This window comes from Loxodonta africana, chromosome 1 (genome assembly GCF_030014295.1).
Source record: "Loxodonta africana isolate mLoxAfr1 chromosome 1, mLoxAfr1.hap2, whole genome shotgun sequence".
NCBI lineage: Eukaryota > Metazoa > Chordata > Mammalia > Proboscidea > Elephantidae > Loxodonta > Loxodonta africana.
Genome location: NC_087342.1, coordinates 204,330,851 through 204,355,154, shown reverse-complemented (window position 1 = coordinate 204,355,154; position 24,304 = coordinate 204,330,851). Strand labels below are relative to the sequence as shown.

Here is a 24,304-nt window from a genome sequence, read left to right as displayed (position 1 = left end):
TGAGCTCTCATAGCAGCAGGCAGAGTTTAAACTGCCTTAATAATGATGAGTGAATTTCACAATGATGATAGACTCAAAAAACTTGTGGGATAGCTTGAGGAAAAAACCAACATATACATCTTGACCTTGTTAAAAAGGCTAGGCTTGAATGTAAAGATGTATCTAGAAAGATTTACTACTTCAATGAGATAAATTATTTCTATCTGGTTGTAGAAAAAAAATATTAGACACTGTTATTAGCCTGCTTGATAAAAATAAAACAATAGTAGCAGTTAATGTTTACAGAATGCTTTCTATTATGATCTCAGTTACACATGATTTCAAGAACTCCTTGTTATGGATTGAATTGTGTCCCCCAGAAACATGTGTTGTAAATTCTGACCCCTATACATGTGGATGTAATGCCATCTGGGAGTAGGGTTTCCTTTGTAACGTTAATGAGGACGTATCAGTGTAGGGTGTGTCTTAAGCCAACCATTTTTGAGGTCTGGAGAAGCAGATTAGGCATGGAAGCAAAGAAGCACAGATGGCGAAGACAGATGCCATGCCATGTGAAGATCGCCAAGGACCTTCCCTCAGAGTCGACAGAGAGAGAAAGCCTTCCCCAAGAGCTGATGGCTTGAATTCAGACTTCTACTCCTAAGCTGTGAGAAGATAAATTTCTCTTCATTAAAGCCACCTACTTGTGGTATTTGTACTACGGCAGCACTAAGAAAGTAAGATACTCCTTATAGCAACCAATGTTTCCCCTGTTTTGTAGATGAGGTAACTCAAACTCAGAGAAGCTAAATAACTTGCTTAATTCATACAGCCTTTTTTATTTTAAGTATTGGAACTAGGTTTCAAACAAAGGCAAGTTGAAGCTGAGCCCAAGCTCCTAACCGTTACATTCTACTGCCCCAATGAGCTGAAATAGCCAGCGGTAACCAGGGTTCCTCTTCCTGTTCCACCACTAAACCATTTTAACCAGGGTTCCTCTTCCTGCTCCACCACTAAACCGTGGTGTGATGTCACAGAAAGTGATCCACAGTGTCCTTACAAGAAGGAACCCCGCTATCAATGACGCTGGATTTAACACGATTCTGGCCAGCAGCTTCTGGTACTCACTGGTCGTTTCCTGCTGGTGCAACAAGACATGCCCTCTGATGGTTGCCCTCTTTCTTTGTTTTTTTCAAATTGATATTTGCTTTTAAGATTTTCTTTCATTTCTCCTTTTATAGAGAACATTCAAGTATGCTTCAAGAAGTAGGAGTAATAAACAATTGAATATGATTAGCCAACTCTAAAATTTAAGCATTTCAGCGCAGTCACAAAAGTGAGTTCCCTTGCTGGGGTCTGTGCTGGGGTTGGAACTACAGCAGTGACCAAGACAGTCCCTGGCCTGATGGAGCTGACGGTCTACCAAGTAGATCGTCTTAGTCTACTAGTGCCCCTGTAAAAGAAACACTGCAAGTGGATGGCTTTAAAGAACAGAAATCTGTTTTCTCACAGACCTGAAGGGTAAAAGTCCAAATCAGAGTCTTGGCCTTGTTGATTTCTTCCTTGTCATTGGTGCCGGGTATTCCACGGCTCTTTGGTGATCCTCACACGACATCTGTCTTCTTCCATGTGTGAGTGCTTTTGTGTCTAATCTGCTCTTTTAATAACTCGCAAATGATTAGGTTTAGGACACACTCCCTCCCAGTACGGCCTCATTAACACAACAAAGAAAACCCTATTTCCAAACAGGATTATATCCGCAAGTAGAGGGGTTAGGATTTCAACACATATTTTGGGGGGACACAGTTCAACCTATAACAGGTGCACAATAAATTTATCTTCTGATCCTGCGTGAGGCTCCCCCAATACCTAGGATGCTCATTTAGGAAAGTACACGATGAGTTAACACTGAGAGACCGGAGTTAGAACAGAAATAGCGATTACGTAAGTGAATGAAAGAACATAGACAGAACATTTCCCAGAGTAGAGAGCATTCCTTTGTAGGACAGTGACACACCAAAAACCCAGAAACAACATGTTTTTCTGTTGTGAAAACAAAGTTAACGTCAAAAAAAAAAAAAAAAAAATTTAGCTTTTTAAATAGTTGGCAAACATGAAACTGATTTTTTTACTGAGATAAGCTTCCAATTTCTGAATAACTAATTTTTTTTTTTTCTTCTTGAGCATATTTTCATGTTACGACCTTGCTTGTGATTCTTTACTTTGGGTGTAATTTAGTTTGTGGTGAGAAAAAAGCAAAGTTTATCATCTTTCCCAGGCTGATTTTAAAATATTCCCTTAATGGTGCCATTGAAGCTTTTCAGTGTAATCTTTTCTCATGAAAACATAAACATGACAGGCAGCCTCCAAATGAAAACATATTGAGAGAAAGAACTTGATGGTGTATTTCTCTTTGTTTTTATAGAATCCTGGAAAGTGTAGCCATTACAGCCCAAATGAGGAATATTTAATTAATGGTGCAGTAAGAAAGGGTGCAATAAGTGATAGAAATGAGCGTAATAAAAACCCCATTGTTTCTTAAAGTTGAATGAGGATAAATAACATCTTACTCTATTTTCCATGGAGCCCTTTTGGCACAGTGGTTAAGAGTTCGGCTGCTAACCAAAAGGTCGGCAGTTCAAATCCACCAGCTGCTCTTTGGAAGCCCTGTGGGGAAGTTCTGCTCTGTCTTATACGGTTGCTATGAGTCAGAATATACTCAACCGCAATGGTTTGTATTTTCCATAAAGAAGAAATCTTCCTTACCCAAAGTAAACATTGAAATTGAGAGAGGGAATTTGGTTAATTATTGTATTACATTTGTAATATGTGAAATAGTCTGTTGGTCTATTCTTATAACTAAATGCATCACAGATGGGTAAGGAATGGTTTCAGGGATGGAGTTTGAGGTGGGCTCTTTTAGTTGCAAAGAATTAACATGTTTTAGAGCAATTGAAGAACCTGGGATGTGTTATGCATAGACACACAGCAATGAGGGAGGTGAATTGAAACTAGACTGTGGTTCCAAGGAACTTCAGGTTGTACGAATTTACACATCTTTCTCTGGCTTGGTTGCCTTGGGCCTTTTTGATTTGCTGTTTCTGTCCACTTCTCTCCCAGGTGGTTGTTACTCTCACCTCCATTGCTTCTGTTTCCTTCCTTGTAACTGGATGTACTCACGACTATATTCTCTGACTTCTCTCTGTGGGCCAACTTTGAGCTCGAGAGCCTATGGCTTACTGGCTGATTCTCTCTTTAGTTCCTAATTAAAATTTCTGAGGGCATGAATCTTATTGCCCAAACCTGTCCCTGTTTGGGCAAAGCTTTGTATATATGATGAAAACCAGTTTCCATCAGTGAACTCATGGCAACCCCGTGTGTGTCAGAACAGAGCTGTGCTCTGTCAGGTTTTCACTGGTTCTTCGGAAGCAGATCAACAGGCGTTTCTTCTGAAGCACCTCTGGGCGGACTCAAACCTCAACCTTTCGCTGAGCAGCTAAGCGTATTGTTTGCACCATCCTAGGACTTTGTATATCTGACTGCATTAGGGTTATTGGCCAATGTGTGGGGCAGTACCCTTCCTCCCAAAGTCCGATTCTTTCTTGAGGGGTAGGAGGCGCCGTATAGTTCAAAATATGGTCTTTTCCTTTAGCAGGAGCATTTTGAAACCCAATTCTCAGAAAGGGTTGTAGGTATGAAAACCTCATGGTTGATACGTGCAGTACTGATCAACTGAGCGGTGGTTGTTTTTTCCACAGGGAGCTGAAGAGCCTAAACTAAAGTGGGAACACATCACAACCCTCGTTGCAAGCCTCAGAGAATTCGTGAGATCCACTGACCGGAAAATCATCGCCACCACTCTGTCAAAGTTGAAGCTGGAGCTAGACTTCGACAGCCATGGTATCAGTCAAGTTCAAGTGGTTCTCTTTGGTTTTCAAGATGCTGTAAGTATGACATTTTATCATTACTTTCTAACAGACTCAGGCCAAAATTATCCAGAAAATGTTATCTTTCCTTTCTTTAATAATTTCAGTAACCTCTATTCTTTATAAATGATCAGTGTGAGAAAATTTGCCCATTTGTATGTTTCTAAGTGTCAGGTTTGATGTTTTGTTTTTTTCCATTCCTCAAAGTTAGATACACAAAACTCAATCACCATGGAAAAGACCAAAATGTGCAAATATCTCCCATTGCTGAATTTTGTTCTTATGAAATCATGTAGTGGCTCTCTATTTATTTCAGTGACTTTAGCAACATAACACACTTAAGTCAGGTACTTTCTAATTCTCTGTGAGAAACGCCATCTAGTGGCCATGGAGAAAAATGTGATGGTACAAATTTGAATAAAAATCAAATCCGAAGCCATCAGTCGCTTCTGTCTCATGGCGACCCTATAGGACAGAGTAGAACTGCCCCATAAGGTTTCCAAGGAGTGGCTGGTGGATTCATACTGCTGAGGTTTTGGTTAGCAGCCAAGCTCTTAACCTCTGTACCACCATGGTCACTACTAAATAAAAAAAAAAAATTTTTTTTTTCAGTTTTTCTCTGGTTTCAATACAGAACATTTTTATCATCATGTTTGTTTTATAAATGTCCACAATTTCTTAACCAAGAATATACTTCAGAGTACAGAGCACCACAGAATGGAGGGCAATCCCTTGACCTAACAAGAGATGGCTGAGTATTCTAAAATTGAGTTGCGTTGGTGGTGCAGTGGTTAAGTGCTCAGCTGCAAACCAAAAGGTGGGACGTTCAAACCCACCCAGCTGCACCATGGGAGAAATATGTGGCAGTCTGCTGCTGTAAAGATTTTCAGCCTTGGAAACCCTATGAGGCAGTTCTACTTTTCTTACAGGGTCACTATGAGTCAGAATTGACTCAATGGCAATGGGTTTGGGTTTTTTTTTTTAATGTAATTATCGCTTCTGCAAAGAAGGTGTCTTGACAATCATGTGTGGAGCACCAAATGATCCCTGCTTGAAGACCAAATTATAATCCTTCAGCAACCACAAGTGTTCTCTGAGACACTGTGTAAGCAAGCCACTTGGTCTTTATGCTGTATCACCGGCAGGGAGAAGGCTTCTGATGTGACTGAGATCATAGATGGGAACGAAAGCCATTTCCGAGACCTATCACTGATGATAATTGCTAATGGCACATTGTCACTGCAACTCGGGAAACCCAGCCATCTGCAAAGAGAATGAAATAATTTAGCTAATTTGCACTTGCTCACATATTTGGCTTCCATCCTAGAGACTGGAAAGCAAGTTGGCTAGTAGAATTCAGATAGAGACCTGTTTAGTTGTAATCCCCGGCTTTGGGCCCAGGTCAGACAGACACACACATACCACTGCCCTTGCTCACTCACTGTCCGGGATGAAAATGAGCCCAAAGAATGGGTCCCGTGTGATACACTGTTTAATGGAGAGTTATGAGGAGCACGTCATGGTGACAGAGGTACTTCTGTACCTTGCGTGCCTGGCTTTTGGTGAAATATTTCAGTTTACTAAATGTTATACCCCCATGTGACTCAGATAAGCAGGCAAATCCTTTAAAGAAATGAAGCTACCAGGACAAACTCAGTCTGAAAAGGGTTTTCTAGAACAAGGGGAACCCTTGGGAACAACTCCTATGAAGGCTTCCTCAGACTGGCTCCCTTCTCAATTGAGGGATTTTGATGGAGGTAGACCAAAAGGAGGAACTGAGCAACTGAACTGCATCTCTCAGTATGGCATTGTAGCTGGGTCACCTTCTTCCCAGCTTCCTCTGAGGTCTCTTTCTGTTCAAAGCCCTGTTGGAGAGGTAGCGTCTTTTCTTAGAGGCCTATGGAGTTTTAAATACGTTTTAAAGAATCATTTAAATAATTTCAAATAAGCCTTTCAGTCTTATAATAAAAGGTTATTGGTAAAAAGGTAATGCCCTTATCTATTTCATAATCCACTGGATAAACCCATTGTTTATTTCAATATATGAAATATGATGAGGCATTTAAAAAAAGAAATCCTTGCGTCAAAGATTTTTAATACGAACAGCCTTTCTAGAATATTGTAGCAGATCGTTCCGTTTGCAGAGATAATAAGCCACTGTGGGAAGGAGAACAAGGCATGCAGTGTGGCAAGTCTCTAGGTAGCAGGTAAATGCTAATTTCCCTTCTTCATTTGCCCTTCCAGATCACCAGGGTATGCTGAAGCACTTGACAGTGTTAAACGGCAAGTTTAAAACAGTGGGGTTTTTTGTTTTTGTTTTGTTTTGGAAGACTTAGGTTCACATCAAAACTTGTACACGAATGTTCACTGCAGCTTTGTTCACAGTAGCTGCAAACCAGAATCAGCCCAGATATTCCTCAACTAGGGAAGAGTTAAACAAACTGTGGTTCGTCCATACCGTGGAGTTTATAACTATAAAAAGGAGCAAATTGTTGATACATGCGACAACCTGGATGAATCTCCAAGGAGTTATGTTGAGTGAAAAAAGCCAGTCCCAGAAGGTTGCATACTGTAGAGTTCCATTTATATCACATTCTTTACATGACAAAATTATAGAAATAGAGAACAGATAAGTAGTTGTCTGGTGTTACGGGGGGGTGGAGGCAGGAGGGAAATGGGTGTGGCTATAAAAGGGCAACATGAGGGATCCTTGTGATGGAAATGTTCTCTACCTTGACTGTATCAATGTCAGTATCCTAGTTGTGATATTGTGGTTTTGTAAGATGTAACCATTGGGGAACATTAGGTAAAGTGTACAGGCTGTCTTTATTATTTCTTTATTTTTTTTTTATTGTGATAAATATATATGTAACAAAACATTTACCATTTCAACAATCTTCACATGAGAACAGTGTTAATTTTATTTAAAGCTCCTTGGTCTCTTTCTGGCTCCTTTGCTGTCTCCACCACCGATACTGCAGACGTCATGAAAGCTGGAAGCTGCGTATTCTGAGTCTGAAGAAGTGGCATTCCCATTTCACCAGACTGCCTTTATTTATTTTTTTAATTTTTTTGTGTTTTATGTGCAAGTTTACAGGGCAAATTAGTTTTTCATTCAAAAATTTATACGCAAATTGTTTCGTGGCATTGGTTGCAATCCCGGCAATGTGTCAGCACTTTCTCCCTTTCCTTTTATACTCTGGGTTCCCTGTGTTCATTTGTCCAGGTTTCCTGTCCCTCCCTTCCTGCTTTCTCCTCTGTGCTTTTTGGAAGGTGTTGCCCAGTTGGTCTCGTATACTTTATTGAACTAAGAAGCACATTCCTTCATGTGTGTTATTGTTTGCTTTATAGGTCTGTCTAATCTTTGGCTGAAAGGACTTTGGGAGCGGCTTCAGTTCTGAGTTAGCAGGATGTATAGAGGCCATAGTCTCAGGGGTTCCTCTAGTCTCTGTTAGACCAGCAAGTCTGGTCTCTTCTTGTGAATTTGAATTTTGTTCTGCTTTTTTCTCTTGCTCTGTCTGAAACAATTTATTGTGATCTCTGTCAGAGCAGTTGGGGTGGTAGCTGGGCACCATCTAGTTCTTCCGGGCTCAGGATGGTGGAAGATATGGTTCATGTGGTCCGTTAGTCCTTCGGACTAATATTTTCCTTGTGTCTTTGGTTTTCTTCATTCTTCTTTGCTCTGAATATGATGGGACCAATAAATGTTTTTTAGATGGCCACTTGCAAGATTTTAAGACCCCAGACATTACTCACCAAAGTAGGATGTAGAACATCTTTATGGGCTATGTTATGCCACTTGACCTAGATGTCCCCCAAGACCATGGTCACCAGCCCTCGGCCCCAGAACTCAGTTCCTGAAGGTGTTTGGATGTGTCTAGGAAGCCTCTATGGCTTTGCCTTGGTCAAATGGTGCTGACTTCCTCTGTATTGTATGTTGTCTTTCCCTTCACTAAAGTTGACGCTTATCTACGATCTAGTTAACTTTATCCCTCCCCATCCCTCCGTTCCCTCGTATTCATCAAAGATTGTTTTATTTATTTTTTTTCTGTGTGTAAACCTTTTCTTGGGTTTTTATAATAGTTGTCTCACAATATTTGTCCCTTTATGATTGACTTATTCACTCAGCATAGTGCCTTCCAGATTGACCTATGCTGTGTGATATTTCCCAGATTCATCATTGTTCTTTACCCTTGCATAGTATTCCATTGTGTGTATGTACCATAATTTGTTCATCCATTTATCTGTTGATGGTGCACTTAGGTTATTTCCATCTTTTGCTGTTGTGAATAATGCAGCAGTGAACATGTATGTGCGTATGTCTATTTGTATGACACTGTCATTTAAATAACTTACCTTACTTGCTCACGTGGGGCTCGCTGAAATTTAAGTTGAGGTGGCAATTTTTAATTTATTTTCTAATGGCATAAGGACATTTATTTACAATTTGAGGTGAAGAAAACTTCTGGTTATTTATTGTTGTTGCTGTTAAGAATATACACAGCACAACATACACCAATTCAACAATTTCTGCATGTACAATTCAGTAACATTGATTACGTTCTCCTAGTTGTGCAACCATTCTCACCCTCCTTTTCTGAGTTATTCCTCTCTCATTAACATAAACTCAGTGCCCCCTACGTTTCCTATCTGATCTTTCGAGTTGCTGTTGTCAATTTGATCCACATAAATAGATCTTTAAAGAGCATGATGCTCAAGGCAGACATTCTTTCCTAGTTAAGCTAAACTATTACTTGGTTTTAAGAAGCCTTCAGGGGATGTTTTTAGTTTAAGGTTTAAAGATTATTCCAGGGCAATAGCTTAAGGAGTTCATTCAGCTTCTATGGCTGCAGAAGGTCTAGAGTCAATGAGAATTTGAAATTCTGTCTGCATTTCCCCCCTTTTGATCAGAATTCTTCTATAGAATCTTTAATCAAGATGTTCCGTAGTGATAGCCACGCACCATCTAGTTCTTCTGGTCTCATGGCAAAGGGGGCAGTTGTTCATGGAGGCAGTTAGCCACATATTCCATTTCTTCCTGCTATTCCTGAATCTCCTAATTATCTTTATTGACAAAACTTCATCCAAATGCCCAGTTTTCATGAAATTAAGTTTAATAAAGTTCTAGTTTCTTTGCAAGTAGAAATTAAAAGTAAACTAAATATCACTCTCTTTCCTCAGGTCAATAAAGTTCTTCGGAATCATAACATCAAGCCACACTGGATGTTTGCCTTGGACAGTATCATCCGGAAGGCGGTGCAGACAGCCATTACCATCCTGGTACCAGGTCAGAAATACTTAATCACTCTGCAAATATTTAATGTGTGATATTTGTAGAATTTCTGGGAATGGAAGCAAAGTTAAAAACAATACTAAAGATTTATTATTTGATCAACAATTCATGGATTGGGGAACACATAGCCTCAACGGTGTGTTCCAAAGAATTGTGGCAGCATCAGGTTTAATATAGTCAGAGGGGAACAAAGAATCCAAGAAGACCCGGCAGTTTTAGCTGGTTTTTCAGAGGTTCATTAAAATGTCCTTCAAAATCCTTTCTTTCCTGAAATGTTAGTTTGCTTAAGAAGACAAATGTTGTAGTTTTTGGGGGGCAGAGGTGAGGGTGGAGGTCTGTGCTTGCTGAGAGGAGGCAGATAACCAGGCGTCTGCCTGTCTGGAATGCCAGAGCTAAAGAGCAGTAACTGTTGATTATACATAAATCTACAGAATCAGGCTAATTACTATTGCTAAAAGTTAGGTTATTTAAATCATCTGAAACCTTTGTCCTGTGAAACCAGGTAGCAGCCATGCGCTTTGGGCATGGCATGAGAGGCTTCATGTTGTGTTTAGCTTCCACAGCCACATATTTCAGAGTACTCTCAAGCTATCATTTCTCACGTCTCCTTAGTGCTCTTAAGACCATGTTAGCACTTGTTTTTTGATCTTTTTAAAGCCACCAGATAAACATTATTTACTGCATACAGTCTAAGTAATGACACCAAACAAAATGTTTAGCACAAATGAAGAAGACTCGGTTCCTAGCATTTGAAGAGCATTTTTGGATATGAAGAGAAAAACTATACAGGTGACCCAAACAAATATGCGTTTCAGGGCACGGGTATCTGGCTACAGACGCTTGTACCTACGTCATCCTTGCCTGTAGTTCCCAAACCTGCCAGTGCACTGAGTCGTTTAAGGAGCCCTTTAAGATGACAGCTTTCTGAGCCTCATCCCAGACCTGGTCAGTAAGAATCTGCTGGGGATAAAGTGCAGGAATCTGACTTTAATACTGCTCCCAGGTCATTTTGATGCACAGCCAGGTTTGGAAGTCACTGATCTAGACAGATCCTGGCTGTGTTGGCAGTGAGATACAAAGGGGCAGTGTTGATTAAACAAGGCCTTATGGTGTAGGTGAAACGTTTTGATATAGTCTACCCACTAATAAAATGTTGTTTTGTTTTGTTTTTGTCATTTTTCTAAATTGTGCTTTAGGTGAAAGTTTACAGAGCAAATTAGTTTCTCATTAAACAATTAATACACATATTGTTTTGTGACACTGGTTGCCAACCCCATGACATGTCAACACTCTCTCCTTCTTGACCTTGGGTTCCTCATTTTCATTTGTACAGCTTTCCTGTTCCGTTCTGTTTCTTGTCCTTGCCCCTGGACTGGTATGCCCATTTAGTCTCATATACATAGTTGAACTATGTGTGTTATTGTTTGTTTTATAAACCAAAACCAGTGCTGTTGAGTTGCTTCCAACTCACAGCGACCCTATAGGACAGAGTAGAACTGTCCTATACGGTTTCCAAGAAGCAGCTGGTAGAGTTGAACTGCTGACCTTTTCATTAGCAGCTGAGCTCTTTACTATTGTGCCACGAGGGCTCTTGCTTATTTTATAGGTCTGTCTAATCTTTGGCTGAAGGGCGAACCTCAGGAGTAACTTCAATACTGAGTTAAAAGAGTGTCCAGGGGCCATATTCTCAGGGTTTCTGCAGGCTCTGTCAGACTAGTAAGTCTGTTCTTTTTTTGTGTATGTGTGAGTTTCTATTTTATATTCTGCATTTTTCTCCAGCTCTGTCTGGGACCTTCTATTGTGATCCCTGTCAGACCAGTCAGTGGTGGCAGCCAGGTACCGTCTAGTTGAGCTGGACTCAGTCTGGTGGAGGCTGTGGTAGTTGTGGTTCATTAATCCTTTGGACTAATCTTTCCTTTGTATCTAAGGTTTTCTTCATTCTCCCTTGCCGCAGACAGGGTGGGACCAGTAGACGTATCTTAGATGGCTAATAAAACATTTTTAGCAAAGGCCTTCCAGGGTGATGGATGAATAGACAATAAATATGGTTTTATTACTGTTGATGTATGCTGTCCAGTCAATTCTGACTCGTAGAGACCCTATAGGACAGAGTAGAACTGCCCCATAGGGTTTCCTAGGCTGCAGTCTTTATGGGAACAGATGGCCAGGTCTTTTCTTCCTCAGAGCCACTGGTAGGTGGAACGGCTGACTTTTCAGTTAGCAGCCAAGCAGTTAACCACTGAGCGACCAGGTCTCCTTAGATATAGATATTCCAAAACCAAACCCATTGCCATTCAGTTGATTCTGACTTATAGTAACCCTATAGTACTGCCCTATAGGGTTTCTAGGGAGTGGCTGGTGGATTCAAACTGCGGACCTTTGGTTAGTAGCCAAATGCTTAATCACTGCACTACCAGGGCTCCAGATATACATATCGATAGATATAAATTTAGATTTAGATATATTTATATATAAATTGGAGTCTCTTGGTAGTGCACTCGGCTGCTAACCAAAAGATTGGAGGTTCATGTCCGTGAAGAGGTACCTCAGAAGAAAGGCTTGGCTATCTCCTTATGAAAAATCAGCCATTGAAAACTCTACGGAATGTAGATCTGCTCTGACACACATGGGGTTGCCCTGAGTCAGAATCGACTTGATGGCAGTTGTTTTTTAATATATAAATTAGAAATATATTTTATTTTACTAATTTGCTTAAGATCTTGGCTGCTTACCAAAAAGTCAGCAGTTCATATCCAGCAGCCACTCCTTGGAAACCCTCTGGGGCAGTTCTTGGTAGCCCTGTGGGGCAGTTCTACTCTGTCCTGTAAATTAAACTTGATTTATTTGTAAATGATGCCATAAACTTACATCACTGTCAAACTTTCTGAGTTGTGGAATCCCCACTTCTTTCAGAATACCTTGTTTGACGCCAGAGTGAGGTACCAGTATCAATCTAAACATTGTTTAATTAGTAAAGATTAATTTTTTCTCTCTTATGTTAAATTTTTATAAGCAAAGGAGTTCTGGTGGCACTAACAGTTAAATGCTCAGCTCCTAACCAAAAGGTTGGTGAAGAAAAACCTGGCAATCGCTACTGTAAATATTACAGCCTAGAAAATCCTATGGGGCAGTTCTGCCCCATCATATAGGGTCATTATGAGGAGCCCTGGTGGCTCAGTGGTTAAAGTGCTCAGCTATTAACCAAAAGGCTGGTGGTTCAAACCCACCAGCCATTCTGCAGGAGAAAGATGTGGCAGTCTGCTTCTGTAAAGATTTACAGCTTTGGAAACCCTATGGGGTACCTCTACTGTGTTCTTTAGGGTCGCCAGGAGTCAGTATCAATGACAATGGGTTGTTCAAAAATCTACTAGACAGCATCTAACAACAACAATAACAACATTTCCAAAAGCACCAAACAAAAAAGCATTCTACAAGGAGAACCCCTAGTATCCCTGAACATACTCTTCCCTCTACCACAAACAGGCCTTCACCCATATCCCTCCCTTCAGTGGTTTGCCACTTTCTGTTCTTCAGGTCTCAGCTTAAAAGCCACTTCCTTAGGGACTCCTCACCTACCATCAAATCTAAAGTAGGCTCCCTCTATTATTCTCTCCCACTGGAAACTGTTTTCCCTCATGTGTGACACCACGATCTGAAATTACTTTTTTTTCTTGTCTTACACCTGTTTTCCTCACCAGAGTGTGACTGTGTATGTTTTATTTTATTCTGGGTGTAGCATTCTGCCAAGCACAGTGCCTGGCAAACAGTAGACCTCCAATAAATAGTGGTTGAATAAGTAAATGAGTTTTACCTGATTATAACAAATTAGGGTGGAAATTTGCATAGTTTAGAAAAAACAATTCTGCAGGGACTTGGAAACACATGATTAGCAGTTGGATGTGAGCCCAAAAAATTCATGCTGCAAAGAAGTCAACAATACTTCTGTTTGGATGACTTATTACTGAGACAAGCCTGGCTATAGGGAATGAACTATGGAGTTATAGGCTGGAAAGACACAGGGATGAGAGAAATAAGCGTGTATCAATGAAAGAGATAAGTACAGCCCATGAAATAAACACAGTAATGACCTAAATAAGGATGCCCAAATGAGACAAGGAGAGGGAGGTTATACTTTGAAATAATTGAAATAGCGTAGAAATGAGCTGTTAAATTAATTAAGAAAAACAAACAAACAAAAAAAATTTTTTTTAAACCTCCTTTTTAAAATTGATTTCCTAAATGCAATGTGATATCCTGAGTTGAATCCTGGAACAGAAGAAGGACATTAGTGGAAAATTGGTATAATCAAATGAAGTCTGGAGTTTTTGGAGCCCTGGTGGTACAATGGTTAAGAGCTCGGCTGCTAACCAAAAGGTCGACAGTTCGAATCCACCAGCCTCTCCTTGAAACCCTATGGGGCAGTTCTCCTTTGTCCTATAGGGTCCTGTAAGTCGGAATCAACTCGACGACAACGGGGTTGGATTTTTTTCTTTTTTAAATAAGATGTTAATATTAGGGGAAACAGGTGGAGAGTATGGAAATTATTTGTATAATCTTTGCAACATTTATGTAAATCTAAAATTCTCCCCAAATGGAAAGTTTAAAAAGAACACAGATTATTGCACTGTTAGTGAAACTCTGTTAAGTGTAGGGAGAAAGATAGGCAAGTGGCAGAGAGGTGGCCAGTGATGGGCACTACTTTAACCCAACCCATGTGTGCCCAGACACAAACAAGGCACATTCTACTCTTTAAAAAATGTGTTTGCTAAGGAACGTTACTTGTCCTCCAACCGTGAAACTGATTCTCTTTGAAGCCACTAGGAGTCTCCTTATGACAGTTGAGGTTACTGTTTGAAAGCATAGAATGAAAAAAGTGGAAATTTTAGAAGAGAATTATATGGAGAAAGTGCTTCTTATTTTTGCTTCAGGATAGGGGAAGTTTACACCAAGGTACAGATGATGAAACATGTGAACAAAATGAGCTGATTCCAGTCATGTGACAGTTTTCCTCAAGTTTCCAAATAACCCTAAAGATTTCTTTATACGATCAAAATGGAAAGAAACGACATTGAAAATGCCTGTCCTCAAATTTCTCTGCTATAAATTCCTTTTAGATGATATAATGCTACAGTTAGCCTACCAAATTTTGAACATGCTAAAGAAAACAACAAATTCAAAAGCATGCTGCCATTAGTACATAATTTTCTGGCTCTATCTGCTGAGAAGACCAAGCTCTTTGTTTTTAAACATCATTTTCCAATAAAGGGAATCAGAGTTCTTTGGAGAAGTGGTTGATTCCAGGCCTGGGACAGGGGAAATACAAGATGAGCCTGGAACATCTTGTGGTGTCGAAAAATAAGGAAGTGCTCAAAAGCACAGAGGCTTGTGTAGAGGGTACTGGAGCCAACTTAGAGTTCCTAAGAGACAAACAGAAAAACTTGAGCAAGAAAATAAAATAATGGTAAATTAAAAACCAGTCGCCATGGAGTTTACTCCAACTCATGGTGACCCCATGTGCTTCAGGGTAGAACTGTGCCCCACAGGGTTTTCCATGGCTCTGATCTTTTGAAAGTGGATAGCCAGGCCATTCTTCTAAGGCACCTCTCACCTCTCAGTGGATTCAAACCACCAACCTTTTCAGTTAGCAGCTGAGTGCTTAACCATTTGTACCACCCAAACCAAAAAAACAACCCATTGCTATCTAGTTGATTCTGACTCATAGTGACCCTGTTGGACAGAGTAGAACTGCTCCACAGGGTTTCCAAGGTTGTTATCTTTATGGAAGCAGATTGTCACATCTTTCTCCTTTGGAGCGGCTGGTAGGTTCGAACTGCCAATCTTTCAGATAGCAGCTTAGTGCTTAACAACTGCGCTACCAGGACTCCTTTGCAGGACCCAGGGACCCCCAAATAATATTGTTGTTAGATGCCATTGTCAATTTCAACTCATGGCAACCCCTTATGTACAGAGTAGAACTGCTCCAAAGGGTTTTCAAGGCTTGTGATATTTTGGAAGCAGAATGCCAGGCCTGTCTCCCGAGGTACCTTTCAGCTAGTAGGCAAGCGGTTCACCGTTTGTGCCACCCAGGGGACTCCTAAATAATGTTACTATTGGATTGTAGCCTATAGAAAAAAGTACATATTCATGAGTTCATTCTGGTATAAATAATTGAATAAGTAAAATGTATGGGAGAGAAAGGCCAGCTCCTTAACTACAGTAGAATTCCAATTAATAAATACAGAAAGATGAGGGAAATATAAAATTACCATCAGGTAAACACCATAGAAAGAATTGTTGCAGGCAAGGACTACTGATGGCTGCTAAAATTAGTAGTCAAAAGAGTGATGAGAAAAAGAATATTTACATGGTCTCAAAATATCTGCTCACAAGATATTTACTAGTTACAAAGGAAAATAGTAACTTTATGGTGGAGGAACCCAGCACACACCCTTTTAACCAAATGATCCAAGTAATTACCACTAGTAATAGAACCTATCAGCCTCACTTATTTCCTGAGGTGATACACTGAGAAGGACATACCGTCACTTCTGTGGGATTCTTGCCAAAAATGCATAACTTCAATCAGATCGTGAGAAGGTATCCAGCAAACCCAAAAATGAAGGCCCTACTACAAAATAACTGACCAGTACTCCTCAAAACTGTGAAGTGCTTAAGAGAAATACTGGGACCTGTCACAGATTGGAGGGGAGACTAAGGAGACACAAGGAATCTTTAAGTGGCGTAAACAGTTAACCATTGGACTACTAACCGAAAGGTTGGTCATTCAAATCCACCCAGAAGTGCCTCAGAAGTAAGGCATGGCAATCTGTGTCCAAAAGGTCATAGCCTGGAAAACCCTATGGAGTGCAGTTCTACTCTGTACACATGGGGTCGCCTAAGTCAGAATCAACTCAACGGCAACTAACAACCACAAGGAGACAGGAGAACTAAGTACAATGTGGGATCTCGGGTTGGACACTGGATCAGGAAAAGGACATTGGTGGGAAAACTAGTGAAATTCAATAAGGCCTGTAGATTAGCTAATAGCATTGTGTCAGTGTTAAGTCCCTGGTTGAAATAATATTGCCAATGGTATGTAAGATGTTAAGGTTAGGGCGGGCTGCTTTAAGGGAAGTAGATGGGAACTCTCTGTACCATTTTTGTGACTTTTCTGTTATCCTAAGAATTACTTCACATAAAAAGTGTTCTAAAAAGTGTTTAGTCTTCATCCTAAAAAAAGCACGTAGAACAGAGAGTACAGTGCATGCCCCGTAAGTATTTATGTTTTTAGTTCCTTTCTCAGGCTATTTTCTTACTTGTCAGCAAGGCTCAGCCTTTAGATCATAGCAAAGTGTCTGTTGTTACCCTCCTGTGCAGTCTGGCCATGGATGACTAGATCTCCAGAAATGCTGAGGATAGAGACCAGGATGGCAGTGCTGGATAGAGAGAATTGGTAATATAGGCAGACTTACTATATTATTAATAACTTTTAAAAGCTGTTAAAAGCACTTAATTTTACCTCAGATTGTGAAACTGAACAAATCTTGTGCCTCATGTATACATTAATGTAGAATGAACAGTGCTGTGTACTGTTTTAATTCCCCAAGTTTGCTGTAACAACATACTATAAACTGGGTGGTGTAAAACAATAGGAATTTATTTTCGTATGGTTCTGGAGACTTGAAGTTCAGCTTGAAGTTCGAAATCAAGGTGTCAGCAGAGCCGTGCTCTTTTTGAGGCTCTAGGGGAAAAGCCTTCCTTGTCTCTTCCTAGTGGTATCTGGCAATCCTTGGCGTACCTTGGCTTGTAGATGTCATCACTCCAGTCTGCCTCTGTCTTCCCTCTTTTTCTGTCTGTGTCTTCCAGTGATGTTCTCCCCTGTGTATATATCTGTCTCTTCTCTTTTTCTAAGAATACCACTCATACTGGGTAAGGCCCGACCTACTCCAGTATGACTTACGTTAACTGATAACATCTTCCAAGAGCTTATTTCCAAACAAGATCACATTCACAGGTACTGGAGGTTAGGACTTCAACATACCTTTTTGGGAGACACAATCCAATTCATAACATACGCCATATGAGGAACTTAATGCAGGTGCCATACTTGATCTTACTTGGCATCAGAAGAACCCTGTTTCTAGTTATTTTCTTCTAGCGAAGTAACTACTTCAGGGCAAATAGTATTATTGCTGGATCACATACTGTTTTGTAAACACGCACCAGCTCCAGTGACCCCCACATGGGCTTAAACACTGATAAGAGGCCCCCGAGTCCCTACCTTTCTTCTAGCACTTGACCTTTCCTGAAAGTCCACTCTACTTTCCATTCTGTCCAGAGTGCTCTGGGCCACCATGCAAGCTCTCAAACACCTCTCCTCCTTTCTCCAACAAGGCCTTCCCCATCCAGAGCCCTGGCTGGGGCTTTCTGCCTACGTGAATCCATCATGAGTAAATCACCACTGGATCTAGTCATTGCACATTTTACCCATTAGCACTCTTAATATACGTACATGCAAATTACATAGATAGATCTATAACTGAGGTCATCTGAAACATTCTTAGCTGTATTCATTTGTACTTATATTTTCCTGTGAGTCTATCTCTGTTATCTCTGTACAGGTCATTATGGCTTTTCTGGAGATTAGTCTGAGTTTTCCTTTCAATTATCTCCTTGAGGACAAAGTTCATATGCCCCATTTTATTTGCATATTTTACAATGTCTAATTCAATGATCCATACTCAGGGAGCCGCCGCGAAATACTAAAATAACAAAGCATTGCATGAGCTCACAACTTTATGCTTTATTCAAATTTGAAAGTTTTTGTAGTTATATATGCATATATAAATGTAGGCATGTATGTATAGATTGTATATGTGTATTAGAGTTATATTATAATCATAATATAGTATAATGCATGTATGTATATATTCGGGCCCTGATGGTATAGTGGAGGAAACCCTGGTGGCGTAGTGGTTAAGTGCTACGGCTGCTAATCAAGAGTTCAGCCGTTCGAATCCGCCAGGCGCTTCTTGGAAACTCTACGGGGCAGTTCTACTCTGTTCTATAGGGTCGCTATGAGTCGGAATCGACTTGACAGCAGTGGGTTTGGTTTTGGTTTGGTGTAGTGGTTAAGAGCTCGGCTGCTAACCAAATGATCAGCAGTTCAGATCCACCAGCTGCTCGTTGGAAACCCTATCGGCAAGTTCTACTCTGTCCTATAGGGTCGCTATGAGTCAGAATCAACTAGATGGTTTTGTGGCTTTTTTTATGTATGTACTATATACCATATATATCCTATATATCCCTGGATGGTGCAAATGGTTAACTTGCTCGCTGCTAATTGAAAGGTTGGTGGTTTGAGCCCACTTAGAGGCATCTTAGAAGAAAGGCCTGGTAATCTTCTGAAAACCAGCCATTGAAAACCCTGTGAAGCACAGTTCTACTCTGACACACATGGGGTTGCCATGAATTGGAATCAACTCTGTGGCAACTGGTTTGGTTTTTGTTTTTTATATACGTGTACTATATGCTATACATGTATGCTGTATGTAGTCATGTAGATAAAGAGATCATTTAAAATGCAAGGAGTTAGGGAGATAAAAGATTTAAAAATAATAATGTTGTTTGCTGGTGAATTGATTCTGACTCATATTGACCCTATATGATAGAGAAAAACTGCCCCACAGGGTTTCCTAGGCTGTAATCTTTATGGGAGCAGATCACCAGGTCTTTTCTCCCACAGAGTCACTGGTGGTTTCGAACCCCTGACCTCTCGGTTGGTAACTGAGCACTTAACCACTGCACCACCAATCCGTTGTACGGTCAATTCCAAGTCTATTGCACCACCAGGGTTCTTTAAATATAGTAATATAGAATAATAAATATCAGAAAAAAATGTGGTTGTTTTCCCTCCCCAAAGTGAAGTTATAGTTAACAGGACTATAAAACTTCTACATTTAAAAATTTTACAGTTTAGAGACCAAAAAAGAAATTTAAGAACTATTTAAGAAAATTTTAGAAGTCCTAATCTGACTTAAAAGCTCCAATTTAATCTAGAATTGCACTTTCCTAAGTTTTTTTTTTTTTTCCTACTATTCTGTTCCCTTGTAAATGCAAAGAATGCTGGTAGAACAACCCTTCCAGTCAGGCAACATTTTTGTTTGTCTGTTATGTCTCAGCCCCTGTCCTAGGTGCTATACAAAACTGAAGGACCTACTGTGGATGAATTAGGAAATTAAGGAAATAGGATTTTGGAAAGAGAAAGGACAAAAAAGCAGAAAGCAGAATAGACACCTGGAGTTTGTTTGGTTAGCCGTAAGAGATAAAGGAAGCCAGGGCTGTATAAACCTGGCCCTCAAGAAGGACAGTCTGGTATTTATTATGAGCAAAAGATGATGAGTTCCTTTTTAGGTTGTTGAATTTGGAGTGACTGCCCAACAGGAAGGTCCCTGAGTGATACAGATGGTTTGTGCTCAACTACTAACCTAAAGGTTGGTGGTTCGAGCCCACCCAGTGGAGCCACGGAAGACAGGCCTGGCTATCTGCTTCCATAAAAATTACAGCCAAAAAAAAACCTGTGTAGCTCAGTTCTATTCTGTCACACATGAGGTTGCCATAAGTCAGAATTGACTCAATGGTATTGGAGTTTTTAACAGGCCCAACAGAATATCTAGGAGGTGTTGGATGTATAGGGTTGGGACTTGAAATATTGAGTTTGTCATCGACACGTAAATATTTGACCTTCGTAGATTTGAATGAGCTCATCCTTAGAGAGTAAATAGAAATGTAAGAAAGTAGAGGATCAATCCCTGGTTCCAGCATTGAAGGGGTGAGTAGTAAACAAGAAGACTTTGAAGAAGATGAGCGGCAGCCAAAGGTTTAGAGGAATATCAAGAGGTCAAGTAGGGTAAAGACAGAAAAGTTACCTAGAGGATTTGGCTTTCATCAGCTTTTTGGTGGGATCTGTGATCCAGTAAAGTTCCGTGTGCCAGAGCATATGGATTCAAGATCCAGTGGTTGTGCTACTTTCATTTCACTTATATTATGAGCATAAGTCCTTTTTTTCTGGACCAGTTTGAGGACCTGATCACAATTTGTAATATTTTGCTGTGGGAAGATATCATCCAAGTTCTACAGTGACCTGCAGGTGCACTCATGTTGTAAACTTGTAACTTTTGCACTTTTCATTTCAGTGGTCAGTCGACAAGTTAGAGTAGGATACCTACTAAAAATTAGCCCAATCATCAAAGAAAGTCATCTTAGAGTGAATATAAGCATGTGTATATGGCATTTTCGGCACCTCCATGTCCTTACACTTTGAATGATACAGGCAAAAAACATCCCGCCGTGTTCAGTGTTATTTATTTAACTTCTCTATATCTCTTTTTTATATCTCAGTTTCCTCATTTCTAACTGAATTAATAGTTCTCAGCTATTATATAATAAAAAATGAATTTTACTTACATAATCAAATTTTTACTCTTAAAATGTTTTTAAATACAGTCATGCACCGCATAATATCCATTCGGGCAATGTCTGACCGCATGCACGTTGGTGGTCCCCGGCTTATGAACGTCCAACTTATGTACAACCCATAGTTATGCCCCCCCACAAAGCCTATTAAAAATTCAAGATATAGACAATGGTTTGTAATAACAAACAGGCCCTACTTTGTGACGTGTATTAAAACATTATTATTATTACTGTATTATTATGTTAAAGATGTTTTAGTATATCTGGAAGTGTTTCTTCAATGTTTTTTATGCATAGAAAGGTACACTATATACTATATACAACGATAAACTTTTGACTAACTGATGTTAGATACGAACCCTACCTAACTGTTCTGACTTAATGTACAAATTTGACTTAAATACAGACTTAGGAACTAAACTTGTTTGTAATCCAGAGACTGACTGTATATAATATGATATTTGCACAATGTCCAAATCACATAACATCCTATTTCACAGAACATATCATGGACATTAAGTGATGCATGACTATAATTACGTTTCTTTCAGATTTTAGCGTTTTCCCCCATATCTTATGTACAGCGTGGATGTTTTTCTTCTGTTTCAATTAGATCGTTCTAACTGAGTGTATATAGCATGTGAATTTTGCAAATACACTGGAAGATAAACTCTGAATTTATGTGCAGAAATCCATCCTCACTTTTGGAAAAGCAGTTTGGAGTGTGTACATATATGTACATGAATGTATATAGTCATGTATACATGTATGTACTATATATTGTATATGAACTATGTGTATACTGGAAACCCTGGTGGTGTAGTGGTTAAGGGCTACAGCTGCTAACCAAAAGGCTGGCAGTTTGAATCCACCAGGCGCTCCTTGGAAACTCTGTGGGGCAGTTCTACTCTGTCCTATAGGGTCGCTATGAGTCAGAATTGACTTGATGGAAATGGGTTTTTATTTTTTTATGTGTATACTATATATACTACACAGTATATGATATAGTGTGGAAACCCTGGTGGCATAGTGGTTAAGTGCTATGGCTGCTAACCAAAGGGTCAGCAGTTTGAATCCAGCAGGTGCTCCTTGGAAACTCTATAGGGCAGCTCTGCTCTGTCCTGTAGGGTCACTATGAGTCGGAATCAATTCGACGGCACTGGGTTTGGTTTTTGGGTATATGATATAGTATATAATATACTCCTGTATATACTGGAGCCCTGATGGCACAGTGGTTAAGAGCCCGGATGCTAACCAAAAGGTTGGCAGCTCCTTGGAAACCGTAGGGGGCAGTTCTACTCATTATGAGTTGAAATCGACTTGACGGCAACGGGTTTGGTTTTGGTTTTTACTATATATGCTACATAGTATATGGCAGCAAGGAGGATGATATTCATATCCTAATAAATTAGTCATAGTTTATTAACACTGTTGTGATATTATCCCTAACAGAACTGAGGCCACATTTTAGCCTTGCGTCGGAGAGCGATACCGCTGATCAAGAAGACTTGGACGTAGAAGAGGACCATGAGGAACAGCCTTCAAATCAAACTGTCAGGAGACCTCATGCCGTCATCGAAGATGCCGTGGCTACCTCGGGGGTGAGCACGCTCAGCTCTACTGTGTCCCACGACTCCCAGAATGCTCACCGGTCACTGAACGTACAGCTTGGAAGGATGAAAATAGAAACTAATAGGTAAGTTCTGCTCTGATGTAGGAGTCCCTGAATGGTGCAAACACTTAATGTGCTTAGCTGCTATCCAAAAGGTTGGAGATTCAAGTCTAACCAGAGGCACCTCAGAAGAAAGGTCTGGCAAACTACTTCCAAAGCCAGCCATTAAAAAGCCTATGAGCACAGTTCTACTCTGACACATGTGGGGTCGCCATGAGTCAGAGCTGACTTGATGGCAACTGATTTTACTTTGACGTTGGTGAGTTTCTTTTTTCTTACTTTCATAAAAATGCACATGCTTTTGGTCTACTTTAAAAGTTTGGTCCACTGAAAATGCAAAATATGATTCTTTTATTCCATTCATGTAAACTTGAGCCAATGTCTTCATTTGTAAAACAAGAGAGATGTATCTTAGCCTCTTTAGCCAAATACCACTTTCTGCTTCTGCCACCTCAGGGTTTCTTGGGCACCATTCCTCTGATCCCTGCTTTATCTCCAGATGCGCTGCGATTTTCAGAGTAACTTAGTTGTAACCTCAGAGACTGTTCTTGGAAACAGACGCAGAGCAGCACGTACCCTCCCACAGATAGCGGGGAGACAGAACAGAAGGTCTGTGTTCTTGAAAGCCTGTCATTTGGAATATAAAGTTCCTTCAGGAAAGGAAGATTTCTGTGCTTGAAGGGACATCGGACGGTGCTAAAGCTTTGCATTTAAAACCAGGAAAGGATGATCAGGTTATGATCATTTATGGTTTTTATTTTATTTTTAATATCTGTGACAAATTCGGAGTTTAATTTGTCTTTGAGAATTCGGTAGCATAGAACTCATGTGATCAGGTCGTTAAGTGAACAGTACATATTTCCTGTTCTTCACGGATGTTAGCACAGTTCAAGGTCTGAATCTGTTAGATTTATAGCTTCCTGTACTGGCTACAGTTGGCAGGTGGGCAACTGACTTTATGGCTCTGGGTTTGCAGTAAAAACTTTTTTTCTTTTTGAGTGAATCAGTAAAATTTGTGAGATATTTAGAAACCTTGGTTGAAATTTCTAGTTGTTCACCAGGGAGATAAAAAATATTTTATTTCTAGTCATAAGTGTAGGTTTTTAAAATTAAGCTTGAACACCAAGCTAAGTATAAGTAATACAAAGTTCATTCTATATTCAAAAACATGAATTTTGGTTGCACGGTTAAGTAAATCCATATCTATCTCCCATGTATGATTTGTATAAAGAAGCCTTTCTGAATCAGGGGAAGGTGGCTATCTGATTTCCAGAGCCTCATTTGTCCTCTGAAACCCACCTCTTTACTTGCCATCTCTACTACTTTAGTGGAGAATTTCTCTTCTGAGACTTCCACCTAGATCTTGGTATCCCCCATTTTCTTTTCCTCTCAAGCAATATTCCAACCAAAAGACCCCATCCATTATAGTAGGTGTTGGCTTTAGTCATTTTCTCATTAGTTTACTATCTGTTGTCCAATCTTGAGTGGAGTTGTTTTTTGGACCCTGCTCTGGTGGCTCTGGTGCCTAAAAACTCGGCTGCTGACCAAAAGGCGGGCAGTTCAAATCCACCAGCTGCTCCTTGGAAACCCTCTCGAGCCATTCTACTCTGTCCTGTAGGGTTGCTATGAGTCGGAATTGATTTGATGGCAACGGGTTTAGTTTTTGATTTCCGGAGGAGGAAAGTTCATTCGTTACTATTTTGGTCCAGCCCCCTCCACTCATGACTTCAGGTCAGATTATAAAGCTAGTTTATTTACCAAATAGCCAGTATATCTGCCTCTCTGGCCTTATGTATACACACCCTGCTGTGTCAATAGGATCTGCCTCTCTTAAGTGCAGCCTGGATACTTACTCCTTTTCCTTCTTTCCTTTCTTCAAGTAACCTCGGGCACACCACCTCGATTCCTCAGTCTGTGCACTATACTTGCACCATCTGGAGTACCCAAGGAGTGCTCTCC

The 24,304-nt window shown here is 40.2% G+C and overlaps 1 protein-coding gene across 4 annotated transcripts in view; it reads left to right on the top strand.

Moving 5' to 3' along the window:
• Positions 1–24,304, top strand: part of MAP3K5 (mitogen-activated protein kinase kinase kinase 5) — a 237,533-nt gene that overhangs the window by 198,816 nt on the left and 14,413 nt on the right. For all 4 annotated transcript variants that reach the window (XM_064291248.1, XM_003404038.4, XM_023555048.2 and 1 more), the window contains exons 24-26: positions 3,738–3,923; positions 9,087–9,192; positions 22,126–22,369. In XM_064291248.1, coding sequence (XP_064147318.1) covers positions 3,738–3,923; positions 9,087–9,192; positions 22,126–22,369 — 536 coding nt within the window. The remainder of the gene's footprint in view (positions 1–3,737; positions 3,924–9,086; positions 9,193–22,125; positions 22,370–24,304) is intronic.